General features: G+C 45.1%; 1 protein-coding gene and 1 long non-coding RNA gene across 2 annotated transcripts; one reads left to right on the top strand and one right to left on the bottom strand.

Moving 5' to 3' along the window:
• Positions 1-227: 227 nt before the first annotated feature.
• On the bottom strand, positions 228-8,687 carry LOC112545419 (uncharacterized). Its single transcript, XR_012897223.2, has 3 exons — positions 6,534-8,687; positions 3,075-3,190; positions 228-338 (listed from the first exon to the last, which is right to left on the bottom strand). It is a non-coding gene; the product is annotated as an uncharacterized LOC112545419 (long non-coding RNA).
• A 7,358-nt stretch (positions 8,688-16,045) lies between these two features.
• Positions 16,046-17,152, top strand: B3GALT9 (beta-1,3-galactosyltransferase 9). The gene has a single exon (XM_014572355.4). It carries the CDS (start codon positions 16,046-16,048, stop codon positions 17,150-17,152), a length of 1,107 nt encoding a protein of 368 aa, XP_014427841.4.
• Positions 17,153-18,880: the final 1,728 nt, after the last annotated feature.

Here is an 18,880-nt window from a genome sequence, read left to right as displayed (position 1 = left end):
ACCACCCCCCAGCGGATACCCATTGGCTGCAGCAGCTGTCACCTACACACAGATTCCCAGGTTTCAGAACTAAGGATGAAGGAACAAGGCAGGAAGGGCTTAAAACTAAATGTGGTCTCATGGGGCTGAAGAACTCTCGACTATTTTCATACTGTGGGCAAAAATAAATGTAAGGGAGGGGCTGAGACCCTGAAAACCGCGCCGTTTCCATCCTTAAAGGGTCTTACAGCTGTTGATCTTCTGCATTACCATGGGTCAGTGCTGGGCCCAGGATCAGCGAAGCAACGCACGACGGCTCTGTTGGAATCTTCAGGCCTTTCTGTCCAGAAAGAAGTCTCCTAAAAGCAAGCTTGGCAATTTGAAAAGGAAAACAGAACGGGTGTGACATTTGCTAGGAGTGAACAATCTTTAACATCCCAAACCACAGAGCTCATGGCAGAAGTGATGGGACAGGGACTGGGATGAAGGAAAAAACCAAGACCCGCTCCCAGTGTTGATGTAGTCTGACATCTCTATTAAGATGATCAATAGTGGAAGAGTTAACCTTAGAACTACTGGTATTCGGCATCACCATTAACTCCATTAGCCGAGTAGGGCACTTCATTTGTCTCTTGGCATTCCCATATCTTTTTGCAGACTCTAGAAAGCAGACAGGTATGTAGGAACTCTTGGTTTTGAAAAGGGATGCTTACACTCTGCAGAAGCTGATGAGAAACCACCAAACAGTATCACCAAATACCTGCCCAGCCTATCTTCCGAGCACACAGTAAAGACCCTTGATTTAAGGAACCTCTTCCCATCCAATCCTTCACTTTTCAGATTCTTTTGAAATAATCTAATGGCAGACTTCGTATAGCTCTGCAACTCCCCAGAAGTTATGCTCCTCTGATAGTGGTGCTTCCGAACTACCAGGGTACGTCTAGACTACAGTAGTTTTACTGCTACTTTTTGGGGGGAGGGGTGGGGGCACGAGGGTTTCTCAAATATCAAAAAAGTGGTGCGATGCCAAAAAAGTTTGGGAACTACTGATCTAGACGATGCTTGGCCCTGCCGTGAGGGCAGGGGACTGGACTCGATACCTTCTCAAGGTCCCTTCCAGTTCTAGTGTTCTATGATCATATGATTCTAACAAGACCATTCTTCTCTTGCAACAATTCCCCTACACAATCTTCTGAAGTTTTCCAAAGGAAATGTAATGTTCAGTTTAACATATGCTGGGTATATCACCATCACTATTACTAGTGCATCTATAATGCAGGCAGTGTGCCCTAGTGGTCAGATCCAGACAAGTATTTAGATAAGTATAATGTCTCACACCATCTCTGTTTGTGACCATGGGCATTTTACTTAAACTTTTTCATGCCTCGGTTTCCTCTCTAATGTTCTTTGAGATCTGTTGATGGAACGCCCTTTATAAAAGAGCGAGGTGGTATTATTTTAATCAACAAAACTCATTTAAATTAATATTTTTAACTTAATAAAAGAAATGATCCTGTATTGAAATAAGGAAGATGGATTTCATAGCATATGGGATGGCAATGAGGGGGAAATGAGGATGCAAAGGGGATGTTTGGTACATTGTGGAAATTGACAAGAAGTAGAAAACTCTCACTGCATATCGCTAGATGGGCTGCTTTTTTGGCACACGGATCTCTCGGAAAGGAGACAGACCATCAGGGAAAACTCATCTTAAGAGTTTGGCAGCCTTGGAAAGACAGCACATTTCTCCCATGCTAGCACTCTTTCAGTGTAAATTATATTCAGCGATGTACTTCCGAAGCTGAATGAGCAGAGGGCTGAAATAGCCTTTGTCAAGCAGTAACTAGTTGTCAAAGCTGTCATTCAACTCAAGGGCTGTGTGTAGACTTGCAAGTTTTTCCGCAAAATCATCTGCTTTTGCGGAAAAACTTGCCAGCTGTCTACACTGGCCGCTTGAATTTCCGGAAAAGCACTGACAATCTCATGTAAAATCATCAGTGCTTTTCTGGAAATACTATGCTGCTCCCATTCGGGCAAAAGTCTTTTTTAGAAAGACTTTTGCGCAAAAGGGCCTGCGTAGACAGTATAGTACTGTTTTCCGCAAAAAAGCCCCAATCGCGAAAATTGCGATCAGGGCTTTTTTGCAGAAAACCGCGTCTAGATTGGCCACGGATGCTTTTCCACAAAAAGTGCTTTCGTGGAAAAGCATCCTGCCAATCTAGACGTGTTTTTCCAAAAATACTTTTAATGGAAAACTTTTCCGTTAAAAGCATTTACGGAAAATCATGCCAGTGTAGACGTAGCCAAGGAGTCACAACCACTACCAAAGATACAGGAGAGATTCTCTAGTCTCATGAACCCTGTATGCAAAGTGCATGCTATAGAGTAGGGGTGTTAAGATGTCGTGTAATTGAATAGCTGTGTAACCGCATGGAATCTTAGTGGTTGCACGACTATTCGATAGTCCGTAGGGGCGGGAGCCCCATGCTAACCCACGGACCGGTGGCAGCAACACGTGGGTGGGATGTAGGCAGGCAAATCCAGTGCTCGTGGGGAGACAGCTTTTAAGCAAGGCAGGGGGATGCTTGTAAGCCCAGGCTTATCGGTTAATCATGTGGTCATCCACATGCTGACATCCCTACTGACATCCCTACTATAGAGATTATAAAAACACGGTTTTAGCTCAGCCCTAACCATGCACTAAACAGAAGAAATGTCTCCTTTGCATGGTACAAATGTCACATTTACTTGTCTTTCACGTGGCAGCGCTTTGTATTAAATATTTTTTGAAAAGTGTTCCATTTGCATTAAAAATCATTCTAAAGGCATTAAGAGAAAGAAATTCAGCGTATTAAGCCAGAGTTTCGTAACCTTTTTTTTAATAAAGTACCCCTTTAAAAAAAAATTGTAAGTACTTCCAGTTTTCAGACACACACAATATTTTTTCTACCATTACAACACATTTGTTTAAACAACTTAATCGTAGCCAGGCGGGTGATGAAATGTTTGGGTGTAAAAAATACAAAAATTATCAAACACTGTAAAACTTAAAACAAAATTTCAGTTCTCTCCAAATTTCAGTTGTGTTGACTTACCCCCAAGACGTCTCTCCAGTACCCCTAGGGTACTCGTACCACTGGTTGAGAAACACTGTATTAAGCCATCTCCTGCCTCCAATGCCTAACCCCACCAAAGCACTCTGTGTTCAGAACTGTGGAGAGAGAAAGCGTTGCTGTTTTAAGCATGGAATTTACAAGAAAAATCATTTTTCACTGTCCAGTTGACTTATCCCCACTGTTTTAAAAGAAGCAATTCGCTTCAGATGTGTCACTTCCACCTCCATTCCACGTACTGGGTCTTGTCCACTACCAACAGGCCACAACATCTGGGCTGCAAGCACAGCAGGGGAAGATGGATTGATTTTTACTAATCTAGACTCCCGGTATGAATTTGGATAGTTGCTTAGTTTCTCTGTGGCAAAGCTCCTCCTCTATAATCGGCAATAACCCTGTTCCTCTACCCTTTGTCTATTTTGACGGTCAGTTCATTTGGAGTGTCTATTGCTAGGTGTGCAATTCACACATGTGGGCCCCCAATCTCAGCTGAGCACTCTAAGACAGGGGTGGGCAATCATTTTTGAAGGGGAGCCACTTCACAAATTTCTGAAGTGGTCACGGGCTGCCCAGAAGAACATACCCAGCCCGTGGGAGCTAGGCACCAAATGCCCAGCTTTCAAACCTGGAGTCATCACGAGGCCTTTCTGGCTTCCAAATGTGCCGCCATTGTTCTTTGCTGTCATGGCAATGAGGGTATCACCAGGCAGGGAAATAAACCCTCACATAAAAACTCCACACCATTAAAATTCTCATTCCCCAATGAAACCAATTACGGATGCCACTGCTGGGTAAAAGCAGAGAGGGAACAATACTGCTTTTGACCCAGCACTTTGAGGTGGGTTTTGCTGATTGTGTTACGCCAGCTCTCATCTCTCCTGCCAGCGACACTTAAAGACAGGTAGGAAGCACGATCAGTTTATTGACTTTTTACATCTACAGCATTTCCCGAGAGGCCATCAACAGCTGTTTATTGACAGGCCTGAAACAAGCATCTTCGCTTGGGCTATTCAATTACAATCGCCATGCCTGTTTGGAATGATTATGACAATCATAAGACAATGTAAAAGAAATGACTTCACTCCCGAGTACTGCAAACCCCACATTGAGCATAATTGGAACCAATTGCAACTGCGATGGTGCAGTCATGGGTTTGATTATTAATGTTTTATAAATACATAAATGAGAGTGCCAATACTGTTTTCATGGAAATGGCTTCGAATGCTAGCATTCATTTGCTCGATAAATAGTTTATAGGGCATTGGAACTTCAAGGAGGAATAGAGGTTTTCAAAATATATTATGGGGGGAGGGGTTTAATGGAAAAAAGATTTTCTTATTAGCTGCTTATTTGCAGAGACAGAATTCAATGACTGCTTTTCATGCTGACTACCAGCTCGCCAAGATACAAAGTAGAATTTCTCTTTTTTTGAAGACTGAGCTATTAGGTGCAGCCAGGCCAATTCAAACGTAAAGGCTGTGTCTAGACTGACAAGTTTTTCCGCAAAATCATCTGCTTTAGCGGAAAAACTTGCCAGCTGTCTACACTGGCTGCTTGAATTTCTGCAAAAGCACTGACGATCTCATGTAAGATTGTCAGTGCTTTTGCGGAAATACTATGCTGCTCCCGTTCGGGCAAAAGTCTTTTTCCGAAAAGCTTTTGCGCAAAAGGGCCAGTGTAGACAGCAGAGATTTGTTTTCTGCAAAAAAGCCCCGATCGCGAAAATGGTGATCGGGGCTTTTTTGCAGAAAAGCGCATCTAGATTGGCCACGGACGCTTTTCCACAAAAAGTGCTTTTGCGGAAAAGCGTCCTGCCAATCTAGACACGCTTTACCGAAAATGCTTTTAACGGAAAACTTTTCCGTTAAAAGCATTTCCGGAAAATCATGCCAGTGTAGACGTAGCCAAACAGTATTTAAAACTAGGAAACCTTCACTTTCAATAAGGTTGCTGCATACGCTTTACTCCTTTCCCAGAAAACCAAGGGGAAATGTTACATTAATAAACTTTTCACACCCTTTTCTTCTATGAGCCATCTCTCCAATTCTAGGACTTGGAACAGACAAATCTTTAGAGCAGAAGAATTAGCTGGATGGGGAAAGATTATCTTCCTGAAACCCTGTTCATGACAGTCCTTCATTCAGGATTGAAATATCTCCCCAAGGGCTGTTAGCAATGTTACAGTTCCTCTCTGTGCACAGATCTGGGCATTTACCCACCTATTGGGGGTTTATTGGTTACATGAATCAAGAACAATCCAACAGTTCTGGCAAATGGAGGCAATATCACAAGGCCACTCCTAAAGTTTCTAGATAAGCTAACTCACCGACAAACCAACTAATGACACATTAAGTGCATGCAAATGATGCCTTGCAGTTTAATGCTTTCCCAGAATACCGTGGCCAACCCAACACGGCTCAGACAAACTCAACAGAGAGTCAGGACAAACTTCTGCTTACCAGCAAAAATGAACTCAACTTGCCAGCTTGTTTTGTAAGCTCCAGATTGAGGCCAGGTGCACACTGGAGGAGAAAAATCAATGCAAGAGATGCACCTCCAGCTATGCCAATTGCTTAGCTGGAGTCAACGTAGCTTACACTGATTTTCTGGGACAGCCCCATGGCAGGAGGTCAACGAGAGATATACTCCCATTGACTTCCCTTATTCTTCACGACAGCGAGGAGTACCAGCAGAAACTGGGACACCCTCAGCATTCGATTAGAGGGTCTTTACTAGACCTGCTAAATCAAACCCCAGAGGATTGATTGCCAGAGTGACCATTGTCCCACCACATAGCTGGAGAGTCCTGGATGACTAGTTTCCTTTGCCATTCAAGCTGCTCCCTGAAGCAATGCAAATTACCCAGTCATTATCCCAGGACAGATCAGCAGCCCGCACAGGGAAACTGTAGTGCTGGGACAGAACATGCAACAGAAGTGCTAAAACGGCATTGGGAGACCTTAAAAATAGCTGCTGCATCATCCGTCCTGATACAGCCTTAAAGCACAACATGGTTTTTCTGTAACCATGTTGGAAGGCCTGTAGCCAGATTGGAAGGCCTAAACCAAAGCCTTCGTCTGTAGCCAGAGTGGAGAGCTGCAGCCATTAACTGTAAAGCCTGGAGTCACATCCCATCTAAATTGTATTAAAGTGATGTCACACTAGGCTGAGAGAAGAGGACCCCGTGCTAATGGTCCCCACTGTCACTGTCACTGCGCAAAAGGACTTTTGCCTGCGGAAATTTGAGCTGCCAGTGTAGACAGCTGGCAAGTTTTTCCGGACAAGCGGCTGATTTTCCGGAAAAACTGGCCAGTCTAGACACAGCCATAGGGCTGGAAGAGCTTTACCACTTCAGGCAGGAAATTGTCTTGGTGGCGCTGCATTAACCCCAGCTGCTCCCAGGGCATCTGCATATTAAGAGGCAGCATCCTACAGACACACCTTAAAGCGGACACAATCATGCCAGGCAGGCGTGTTAGCGCATTCCTATGCAGGGCTTGTCCCTGGCAGCTGCTCGGTGGGTAGCACGGCTCATCTGGTTTAGCTCTGATACTTGAGTCTCTCCCGCCACTTCCTCTGTGCCAGGCTGTGTGTGAATGGCACCGATGCGCCCTCCCCACCGCCTCTGCTGTCAGGGAGAGAGAACTTTGCTGGGAGAGTTTTAGGAGCTTGACGCCCTGGATCAGAGCCATTTTAGGAGGCAGTGCCCCTCTCCGGGTCAGAAACTGTTCTCTGAAGAATTCTTTAAATTGTAATTAAACCACCCACTAGGAGTCAAGAGGGGAAGAAACGTGGGCGGGCGTGAGTGCGCTGCCGTGAGGGACTGGCAGTACGGAACGCCGCTTGCAGGGATACCAGTGCAGCACAGGCAGGACTGGGAGGCTCACAGTGGCCTTTCTTATCTAGTTCTACGGCAGTTTGGTGCTATGGACCCAGATCCACAAGGCACTTATGTTGGGGGGGGGGGTGTTGCAAGGGGTTCCTGTCTAATGATCATGGTTCGCTATAGAGGCTGTTCCACATAGTGGCAGTCCTGCCTAGTGGTTGCTGCCTGGCAGGAGCAGGGGAACCAGGTGGGAGTGAGTCTTCTCTACTCCACCAGGTTTCGACTCAGGGCCCCATGAGGTTGTCTTGGCTGCTCACCTGTTTTCATGTGGTATTCAGCTTCCTTGGTCACTTCCTACTCCAGTCCGCTACCCACATGATCCACTGCCCGGCCCTGGGGAACATCACCTTCCGGCTTCTGGTCCGTCTGCTCCGTGAAGTGCTGGGTCCCTTTGTTCACCCTATACTGGCTCTGCTCCCGTCTGCCCTGGGAGCTCCCGGGGCTCGTCCTGCTCCCTGACTTGCCAGCCTCAGACTAAGCTGCCTGGCTGGCTCTTAATGTCTCCTCCAGTCTGAGCATGTTGAACAAGTGCACAAGGCACCTATCTCTGTGACTGGGGGAGGCTGCTGGGGGGCTCCTGCCTCCGAAGGGGTTCACACGTTCAATTGACAGTGAGCCACAAAACTCATCAGGGCTTGTAACCCTCACCAGATCCAAAAGCAGCTATGCAGAGGCCAAAGGGGAATCCACCAAGCCACCCGACCCCTAGGTCTTACCCCTATCGTTGAACCTGCAGAAATCCAGGCCTGGCCAACTCAGAACTCACGCAGTGGAAAGCAGAAAGGGGAGATTTGTCCCTTTCCCTGTGAAAAGATTGTTTAATCATCCGTTTCCTACAAAGGCACTTGCCTCCTTCTTGGCGTAGCACCAGCTCACGCATCAGAGGCAGCTGCCCTACCGTTCCCACGGGATTATCCAAGAACAAGGACCAGCAATAGAATCCGAATCCATTAGGCCACTCTCAGTGCCAGAAGGTGACCTGAATGGGCCATAATCCTTGATGCCCTTTATTCAAATCTGACGAAAGAAACCTCTCTCTCTCGAGGTGCTTCCGCTCTGAAATAAAAGCATCTGTCAAAGACACATTACAGACCTTGTCAAGCAGGCACTCAAGTCTCACTGGGAGGAAAACCACCATCTTTAACCACCGGCCTTACTAATTCTTGGGTTGTCTGACACATTCCTGCAGCTGATTGGCAAGAGCCGACGGGAGTATTATTGCTGTTCTTGAACTCCCCGCCAGCGACAGTCAAAACGTACTGAAAGGATCAGAGACAGAATGCCAGAAACCATCACCAGTCTGAAAAAAAAATTGCGGCAGGGAATCTAGAACCATACGGAGGGGCATGAAATCCTAAACTTATCCTGATCCTTGAGAAATCCTTTCATTAGATTGTGTTTCTCCCATGCTGGGTGAGGTTCGTCCCTGGTGTAAGCAGGTGCAGTTCTGGGGCAAATTTAGTCCAAATTCACGCAGCAAAGTAAGAGACTCCCAAAGAGCCAGGGCATGGCAGTACCCACCCCTATAATCTGCAAGGAGGGCAAGTCAAGAGCCTGCCTTATACAGCCAAATAATGACTATTTTTCCTAATTGCCATTTGAATTCTCTAGCCAGAGTTGGGCATGCTATAGAATATCGTCTTAGTATTAAATAAGGCTATTAACCCTTATGCTGTGCTTTGCATGCATAGATCTTGAGACAGACACAAAAGTATAGTTACCTTCGGGCTAGAAGACGGCAACCCCAGAGCTCCAAACCCACTTGTGACACTGACTCTGACAAGTGACTTAGGGTGTGTCTAGACTACAGGGTTTTGTCGACAAAAGTGGACTTTTGTCGACAAAACTAAACCTGCGTCTACACTGCTGCTGAGTTCTGTCGACGTAACGTCGACAAAACTCAGCAGCTTTGTTGACGTATGTTAACCTCGTTCTACGAGGAATAACGCCTTTTGTTGACAGAGTTCTGTCGATAGAAGGCGTTATAGCATCTACACTGTCCTTTGTCGACATAACAGTGTGGACGCAAAGCAGCTTGCTTTGTCGACAGAACTGGATGTCGTCTAGACACTCTTTGTTGACAGAAGCTTTGTCAACAGTATCTGTCGACAAAACCCTGTAGTCTAGACGTACCCTTAGAGTGCCGTCTCCATTGGAAAATAACTCTCTAATAGAGTGAAGATGGGCTCCCCTTTGTGTGCGTCAGTGGAAGCAGAGACCTTTGCTCATTTTGAAAGTAAAAGGACATGGGTGTTCCCGCTCCCGGCGCTAGGAAGTGGTTTCCATCATATCCAGGGTTTACACTTTTGACCGATGGCTGTCAGTAACCCAGCCCTGGGATCTGAAAGTCAAGCTGGAGGGTTCTTACTTCTTCATACAGTCTCACCAGTAACACAGGGCCTGCCATCAGCGCCTCTTCTGAAAAGCCCACCGGCATCGATAGGTTAGCACAGGTAACGGAAGGCAGACTCGGGCTCTACAGCGGCAACTGGCGTAACCACTCGCTTGAGGGTGCACGAGCCAGAACAGAATCCAGCTCCCTCACCTGATACTTTGTGGCCCGGCAGGATCAACAGGTATAACCTCCCCTTCCCCCTTCACTGCCTTACTTTTTTACTTGCTGAAATCAGCAGGTCTGACTGACTGTGCCCAGAAAACAGATCTGAGGAGTAAGAAGGGGCCTGGGTACACTCACTCGGAGTATAACTAGACCTCTGTGCCTCAGTTTCCCTATAAACGGGGACAGCAAAAGGGGATGCATCCATCTGATAGAGGCTTTCTGGGGATTAAGTAGTTAATAGTTGGACAGTGCTTTGAAGACTGGAAGTGCTCAAAAATACTCGGAAGCACACAGCTTTAGCCTTTCCCATGGTCCCTTCCTCCCGTTTACTTTCTTGCACGTACAAGCACCAGAAAGACGTCCCCTAATTTAAAATGCTTTCCATTTTCCACTCCCCTCCTCCTCTGCAAACCGTGCCTCATTCTGCTCCGAGATAGAATACATAATAGGCCTAATTAAACAGCAATTCACCAGGGGGACGATGATGATGAAGGAATCATTCGCTACAGCACTTTTGGGGAGATCCATCAGCACAGCTTGTTACAACGTGAAAACACATTTCACAACACACCGGTATTCTGAGACTCTGAACACAGGACTTGTTGTTCCTGCCCCACCGCCGTTCGCCTGTGCGCCTCATAACCTTACGCAGGGGTACCGTGGTCAGTGACTCAGGACACCAGGCAGCTGTTGGAAAGTGCAAATCGTCAAGGCTTCTGACCACACTGCCTCCTCCCTCCCCCCAAAAATACACCTGTGGGAAAAGCTCTTCGGAATTCCACCGGCCCAGACGTTCTCCTGGATGTCTAGGACCATGGGAACAATCGGGAGGGATGGTGAGAGCCATCAGGTGGCTCAGCTAGCAACAGGGGGAATGGAGGGCAAAGTTAACCTTTGTTGCCCTGAGCAACTAGATATCCACACCTCGCCCCCGCATTAGCATAAAGGAAGTTAAGATCTTGCCAGTCCTTCCTTGCAGGCTTTCCAGGGGCTACTGTTGAATCTGGCTAATAGGCCAAACATTAAGTCTATGCACAGACGCACTGAAGAGGGCCAAGTGAAGCCCAGGTGAACTTTACAGTCAAATCAAAGCCAATGGGGTGGGGGGAAAGAGGTGGTTAAGAAGGGGGAGAGAACCCCATCAATTCTCTCTCATGTCTAATGGCCCATGGCAAACCAGGGCACCAGCAGGAAGAGAAACAGGCCGGAGCCGGCGGTGCCTGTAAGCGGGGCAGCCACGCAGGAGAGTAGTAAATGCCCACCAGCGGATTGGCAACGCGCCCACAGTCAGCAGCGCGCGTTTCCGCTGGGGGGGGGGGTGCACATCCCATTTATGCTGCACCTGGAAGGAAAAAATGAGAGGGATCATTGGTCAAAGCATCCCAGCTTTTTCCGGAGTCAGTTTTCCCTTCCCCCTCTCGGACACTGTCGCAAAACCCCACAAAAGCGGGCGGGGGGGGGGGGGGGGGAACCTGACCGTGACTCAGAGATGACTGAGCAGGGAGGCAGCCTACCACTGCACTGGAGTTTGCCACTCCGGATTTACAGAGACGTGATCTAGTGGGACTGAACAAGGGCTTAGACTCCAGGAATTACTGACGGCTAATCTCGGCTCTGACACCAATTTACCGTGCAGTCACTGGCTGAGTTTCCCCATCTATACCACAAGAGATGCTTCTTTGGCCTACTTTGCAGGGGACTTTAGGGCAGGTAAACATTTGCAAAGCACTACGAACCGTAACAGCCAGGGTGATGCCCCATTGCAGTACCAAAAGTCATATCAGCATGGGGAATGTCCTAGGGCAACGGTTTTCAAATGTCTTAGGCTGTGTTTCTCCCATGCCCCTCCCATCTGAAATAGGGTCATCAAATGCCTATGAAAATGGGACAGGGTGGGAGGGAAGGTCTTGAAAAGGAGAACATGATGCGTCATCCACCTTTACAGGACTTTTTCTCATATACCCTCCGACAAGAGTTTGCGTAACCCAGTGATCCTTTTTCCAAGCCTGGGGCAAAAAGTTCTGCACAGAAACAAGACTCATGAGGATTAAAGAAGCAAGCACAAGACAGAACGGTAGGGAGGTGGGCGTACAAGGTTTAGAGGCCTTCTGATTGGCACCAAATTCCTAGGTGGGCGAACACCCTTCTTCCTGCACTAGGGTAACTACGTGCTTCCGGCCACCTGACAAACGGCCGTATGAAGTCTTTGGGTTTGTTCGGTTTTTGGCCAATTTGTGAAGCCAGATGCTCACAAACAACCCTCCAATAAAAAAGCAGGGCACACGCCCCAGAGCTCAAACAAACCAACAGCAAAGCAGCATGTACACTTGCTAAGAGAAGCCTTAGTTTTATAAGGGGACACTTCAGTCTGGAAGGATTTTCATTTAATTAAGGAAAAATTCCCAACTTTGCCTCCTACTCTCAATCCTTCAGGTTCTTCTTTTCCCTAAATCTTTAATTTTACACACTAAAAGATGCTTTGTCCCTAGGGTCAGCTTGAGCACACTCACTTGGAACGCATACAAGCTTGCTTTGGGCAAACACAAGTTACTGGGTTCAATACTGGGGTAAGCAGGTGAAATGTCATGGCCTGTGTTATAGAGCAGGGGTCAGATTAGATGATTTAATGATCCTCACTCACAGCATCCTCTAGCCGGGACATCTACCCTGCAAATAAACAGCCCCTTAGCCAGAGCCCTGCAAGCCTGAGTGAGCTGACAGGGACCAGTTGCAAGCTTTTAATTGCAGCACAGACATAGCTTTAAGGTATTTTACAGCTGCTTATGCAACAATTCCAACCATCCTTCCTGGACTTGGCTCCTTAGAGCCTCATCTTCACATGAGCCAAACCCTGACGCGCTCTCCCATTCTCTGGCCAGCGTAACAAAGCACCACTTTGCTTTCCTTTTATCTCCAGCCCCCTATCTGCTCTCATACATCTCTGGGGTCTTACCTTTGCTTTCCATTGACAGCCTTTCTGCTTTTCATTATGAAGTGCTGCCCTCTTCAGGTCATGTCTCAAATCACACGCCCATTCTTTTTCTGCCCTTTCAGCAAGACGCAGACGGCCAGGGTGTATTCTGAGTTACCGACGCCTGGGTGCCTGAATTGCAAGGAGAGCAGTAAGTCAGGTGCTCACGAAGGCAATTAATTTAGATTGCAGAAAGAGGAGCTCATGAGCGAGAGATGCTATTTTCTATGCAAGTAATGTTCCAGGAAGTCTTCAATTCGCCCTCTACCAAAAAATCAAGTCAATCCATCCCCAAATGTCAGTCATTTTCCGTGTGTGTAGGCATGCCATATGGAGCTAGAGAAACACACAGAAGAGCCTGACCAAAAGAAGCCTTTCATCAAACAGTACTCAAAGTCAGAGCCGCATTATGACTTTCATGGGCCCTACACACTTTTGCCTTCCTCCATAATAATATCAATATTAAAAATTATTTTTGATATAACTTTAAATACTTCCATTTTTTTCCGTTTTAGGCAAAATTTAATAGATTTTCACAGGCCCTAAAAGTTTCATTTTTTTCTGATGTGAGAAAAAAAATGAACACATTTTCTTCGACCCTAAAAGTTCATTTTTTCCCTTCTGATTTTAAAGGAAATTAAAACATTTTTGTGGGCCCCAAGCACGGGTCATGGTACCTAGTTCATGCTTTAAGGAACTTTAATGCCACTGGAAGGATTCGAGTTTCTGGAAGGTTTGAAGCAACTTAGAGAGTTGGAGAGTTAAGAGCTGTCAAGATGTTAATACATAGGATGGCTTACTTTTGTTCTTTTGGGTTTCTGCTCTCTCAAGAGCAGCCTGAGCTGGAAAAATCAGCATTCGCTTTGTTCAGATGGCATTAATGAGAAATGGTACCAAATTGTTGGAGAGTTAATTATTTCAAAGTCAAATTCCTCCCACAGATGCATCTCCTATTGTCTTCACTAGGAACTGCTTCCATGCCTCAGAGCACAGAATTTGGCTCAGAGGTAATAAGTGAGGCTTACTGGTTAAGGTTAACCGGTGGGGGCTGGAGCAGCTCCCCACTTGCCATGGACAGGGGACTGCTCCAGCCCCACAGGAGGCATGCCGCAGATAGAGGCTGCTCCAGCCAGGCTGAGGGCCACTCCAATTCAGCAGTGAGGCCAGCTCAACTCTCCTCCCCCCGGTTAGCCAGTTAGACAATTAAATGGGATTTTACATCCCAGATACTGCTGGCTTTTATAGGGTGTAGGAAGCCTGCCCCAGCCAATGCCAACTACCTAAAGGTTATAGCCATGTTGCACATCCCCAATACGTAGAGCTGAGTGAGAAAACAAGTCTTTGCAGAGGATATGACAACACCCTATGTTGGCTACGGCTGACAGAAGGCTGGCTATTGTTACCCTTATGAGAAGCATCATGCCACGAACACAAATTGCTGAGTAGGGATGTGAAGGGTTAATGGGTGATGTTTACTGGCTCGGATTAACCGGTGGGGCTGGAGCAACTCCCCAGCTGCCATGGGCAGGGGGGCAGCTACAGCCCCCCAGGCAGGACCGGGCGCATCAGAAACAGTGACTTCTGTGGACCACCTGAGCAGTCTTGCCTGTGATGAACCCAGCCTTCCCTCTTTAATTGGTTAACCAGCTAAACAGGATTTTACATCCCTACTGCTGACATTTTATTTGTGTCTTACAGAAACAGCAGCAGCAGAGGCCCCTGAATGCCACTCCGGGACTCTGGCTCGGTGTTACTCACCATCATCTTAGTCACCAGCTCCACTTTGTGTTAGAGGTACTCTCCAAGCACTGATCCCACCCAGCGTGAGAAGCCAAGCTCACAAAATCCAGTGATAAAACAAGAACAGAAGCTGTTCCCACACTTGGACATTTATGTCAAGGGCTCCAAGGCCCAGTAATAACGAAGATGGAGAGCTTTTTTCACTACGAAAAGCAACAACCACACAAAGCTTACAAACCAGCTGGGCAAATCTTACCAACCACATCAGCTTGTTTATAGAAGCAAGCACCAATATGACCGAATGTTCACAATGCATTTCCACAACAGCACGATGTGCCTTTCATCCACTCATCCTCCACAGACCCAGTATCGATCACCGCAGCAGAGTAATCACGTACAAATGATTTCCTCTAAACATAAAAGCCACTCAAGTTGGGCAAATATAAACACAACTTTATTGTGTTAGTGCCAGTGTAGCTTGATCTGCTTTACAATATTAAATGCCAATGTTGCTTTATTTTTAGGAAGGGGGTACCTTTTAGAGGGTAAATATATTTCTATTCAGGTTCCCCCCCCCCCCAACAAAAAAATTAATAAAGAGAATGGCTAGAATTTAATTAATTTGGGTTTTATGCAGCTGCAACATGCCGATTGTTCTGGATTGTATTTCATTTCACAGTCTGGAGAAGTAAAAGGCACGATGGATCTGGTTACAGGCAGGTAACCTTAGCCTGATAGAGCTACGTACAACACTGCCTCTTCAGTTTTAGACGTGGAAATATTGCTTATAAATGTAAAATAGAATTACATCTGAAAAGGCTCCTGTGATCCTGACAGCACACTGAATTCACTGGTAACATGCAGGTAAGTGCTTTCTATCATTCAGCTACAGTACAGTCTGAAGGGAGACAGCTTAGACTTGCAAACATTGCACTGGGTCGTCAGCTACAATTGTGCAAATGGAATGCGCTGACTCCGTCCTAATGAATGTGCCAAAAGTAAAGTAATCAAGGAGTCGGTTAATTGTAATTATTCATGCTGGAAACCATGACTACAAAAGGCAAGCCTGTATTACTAACTACCGCTTGTACGATTGTGTTAAACTAAGAGATTCAACTCTAAAGTGATAAATGATTATCCCAAGGTAAATGGCCAAAGCCCCATCACTTGGGATATTGAAAATGAGACCAAGGGAAACATTAACAGATATACAGTAGGACACAGTGCTAATTAGTAGAGAGATAGTCTTGATGAAATGATCAATTTCTTTCAACTCCAATTCCTGGCACTCTAAATGAAAACAAGACTCTCTAATTAAAAAGTTGCAGAGCCTTTTCTCTTTATTTCACAATAATTCTTCAAGTTACAGGTCATTTAAATGTCACAGACGCTGCTAAAAGCTTTTAAAATGATCAAACACATGCCGAGCATGTTGTGTAATCTCTTGGGAAATTAGGAAAATGGACACCAATAAATTAGAATTACATATATATATATATATATATGCGCGTGCATGTTAATGTATGTTACTACCATTACCATATGTTGAATAGAATGGGCCTGACTAAAAGGCTGCTTATATCACTTTTCATATGTGGATTATTAGCCCTTTACAAAATGTGGGCATCATGCCTGGTTTCACAAAAATAAAAACCAAAGAGGAAAAGGAATTTGACCAGAATAGCAGAGAAACAGAAGCAGGCTGCCTTGACTCCACACTAGTCCAGTATCTTTTGAAATGATTACCTTTATCATCAGTTAGAGATAGAACTGAATGTCTGTCTCTTCGCCAGGTGATGTTCTGCAGGCTTCGGACGCACCAATGGTGTTTTATTATATTCAACATCATGCTTTTCCATTCTTTGCTGTTTGGAGGAGATTTACTGGAGAAATACTTTCTACGTTCACTACCTGTTACCTACACGGACATGAAAATTCTCCAAATCAGGGAGAAGGCCAGAAAATTAGACATGGATCCACTAAAGACCAATATCTCCAAGTCTTTTATCATCAGCAGTTCAGAGGTGTGCTCAGATCAAGAGGTATTTCTACTTACTATTGTGTCCAGCAGCCCAGCAAACAGGACAAGGCGTAACCTGATCAGACAAACATGGGGGAATGTGACAGGCATCAGGGGGTATGCTGTGCTTATTTTGTTTGCTTTAGGAAAGCCAGTTTCAGAAGCCATGCAGTTAGATATCAGTGAAGAGTCTCAAAACCATGGAGACATCATTGAAGGAAACTTCCTTGATTCTTCTGAGAATCAGACACTGAAGATTGTGATGAGCATGGAGTGGACTCTAGCGTTCTGTTCCAATGCAAAATTTCTTCTCAAAACCGATGAAGAAATATTTGTCAACATTGCAAGTTTGGCTGACTACTTGCTTAATTTAAAAACACATCTTGAGGATATTTACATTGGAAGGGTCATTCATCAAGAGGTGCCTGACAGAGACCCTCAAAGCAAAGGCTTTGTTTCTCTCAGTGAATATCAAGAACAATATTACCCCGATTACTGTAGTGGAACAGCTTTTGTAATTTCCCAGGATGTTGTTCGGAAGATATATGTTGTTGCCAAGGAAACAATACTTTTGGTTCCTCCTGATGTCTTTGTTGGAATCTGTGCTAAGAATGCTGGCATCATACCCATTCAGAGTTCTAGATTTTCTGGTAAAAAGCACATTAGATACAATCGATGTTGCTACAAATTCATTTTCACTTCTTCCGGAATGGAAGATGATGAGATACTTAAAGAATGGAGGGAGATAAGTGATGGAAAAGACTGCACTTTACTGGAAACTTATTATGGGTTGGTGTCCTGCAGAGTCTTGACCTACTTTGACAAGTTTAAACATTTTAACATAGAAACAATAAAAAATGAGGCTTTCCGTTTTACCAATTAACAGTTATTTTTGATCTGTGAAGAAACTCTATACTTGCCATGTCTTTATTAGAAAGTTTATCTTTTTTCAACTTTTGCTTTGAATATTTCCCCTCAAGGTTAGTTTTTAATAGGAATGTTTTTAACAGTGAATTATCCCTAAAGCAGGGCTACTCAACACGCAGCCCAGGGGCTGCCTGCGGCCCACGGCCCTTTTGTTTGCACCAATCAGGTGGGAGCCAAAACAAAAAAGTAGTCAATAGAATGGTCTTCTATTGATACGCGTTTTAGTAGTTAAATTCCCGGACTGTCATTGCTTATTAAAAGTGCTGTCATGTGGGTGGATATCAGGTAAATATTGCATTTTATTAATATCAGCAGAACTGACTTAAATGGGGGCCCGTGTGTTGTGTAGTCTTGCCTTAATCTCTGTATTCATGCCTATCAGTGTGGCGCCCAGGGCTTCCAAAGTTGAGTAGCCCTGCCCCAAAGGATGAATTTAGTTCAGTGCTTTAGTTGGATGTACTTTTTTCACATAAAGAATGTAGAACTGCATGCAATTCTGGTTTTCTAAAGTAAAAATTTTAAATTGTTGTGTATCAACTGTTTTATCACGTCATTTAGCTTGCATTTCTAGGCAGCAACTACTTCTATAGTTTTGATTCAATTTGAATGAGTGACGAATCATTACTATCCCCGACTACTTTGCAAAGTACAGGAATCATATTGCTCTCCCATGAAACGTAGCCACTTCTGCACCTGGTTAACAACATAGGACTGTAATGAATAGAATATCCCATTGAAATGACCAAGGGAACAGCTTGATAAGCAGATTTTACATAGGCAACCCGACCTAACTCTCTTGTAAAACTGCCCTGTATTTAATGATCACCAGTAGTCATGACCTCCGTTTACATTTCATTCAGAAGACATACTTGCAGAAACTCTGTGCCCCAACAATATTATGCTGGAACATTCGGGTCATTACTGAATTAGCAGTAAAAACTCCACTGCAACCACTTTCTGTAAAGCCTTGTTTCTTTGGAAGTCTCTCATCCAAGTACTGGCCAATCCAGCTCATTCTCTGGGTACTGACAAGAGGACAGCCTACCGTGGAATGGCTGAGATAGGCACAGTGCATTTCCTCATTGAATTATTTTCACAGATTTTTGCCAGGGTTGCAAAATTGAGTAAATGAGATTCATTAATATAAAGTGTAATTAACTGTACACACTGAACTCTGGCTCTTATCAAATTCAACACCAGAAACAGAAATGGTACTAAGGATTGTAACTTTATGTAAGGTCCAACTCATTTTCAGAAAAGGTCTGTGATAAAGGCTTTGTCTACACTGGCATGTTTTGTTGCCAAAATCTGCCTTTCACAACAAAACAGCGAGAGCTTTTACACAATACGACTTTTGTTGCGAAAAACACCGTTTTGGTAACAAAAAACGTTGACCCGAGAGACACATTTGTATTTCTCTCTCCTTTTATTGCCAAAGTACAGACTCTGCTGTTTGTTTTGTCAAGAGAACTGGTTTCTGCCAGTATCATATGCCTGCTCTGATGGTTCTGCTCAGTGTTTTGTGATTTCTGCTGCCCTGCAGGCATATGCCCCCTCCCCATTCAAAGTTCCAGGGACATTTGGGGAGCAAACAAAAACACAAATTGGATTGCTCCTGTTCTGCTGCTGCAAGGAAAGGGCTGTAGAGACTGCTGTACTGCTTTGAAATTCCTTAAGATAGAGA

Source organism: Pelodiscus sinensis, chromosome 23, assembly GCF_052426305.1.
Source record: "Pelodiscus sinensis isolate ZL-2025 chromosome 23, ASM5242630v1, whole genome shotgun sequence".
In the NCBI taxonomy this organism is placed as follows: Eukaryota; Metazoa; Chordata; order Testudines; family Trionychidae; genus Pelodiscus; species Pelodiscus sinensis.
Note: the sequence above shows the minus strand (reverse complement) of the source record. Positions and strands in the feature narration are given on the sequence as shown.

What these genes read in the sequence shown, in the direction of transcription:
- B3GALT9 (XM_014572355.4), top strand. Translation starts at nt 16,046, where the DNA reads ATGTTCTGCAGGCTTCGGACGCACCAATGGTGTTTTATTATATTCAAC.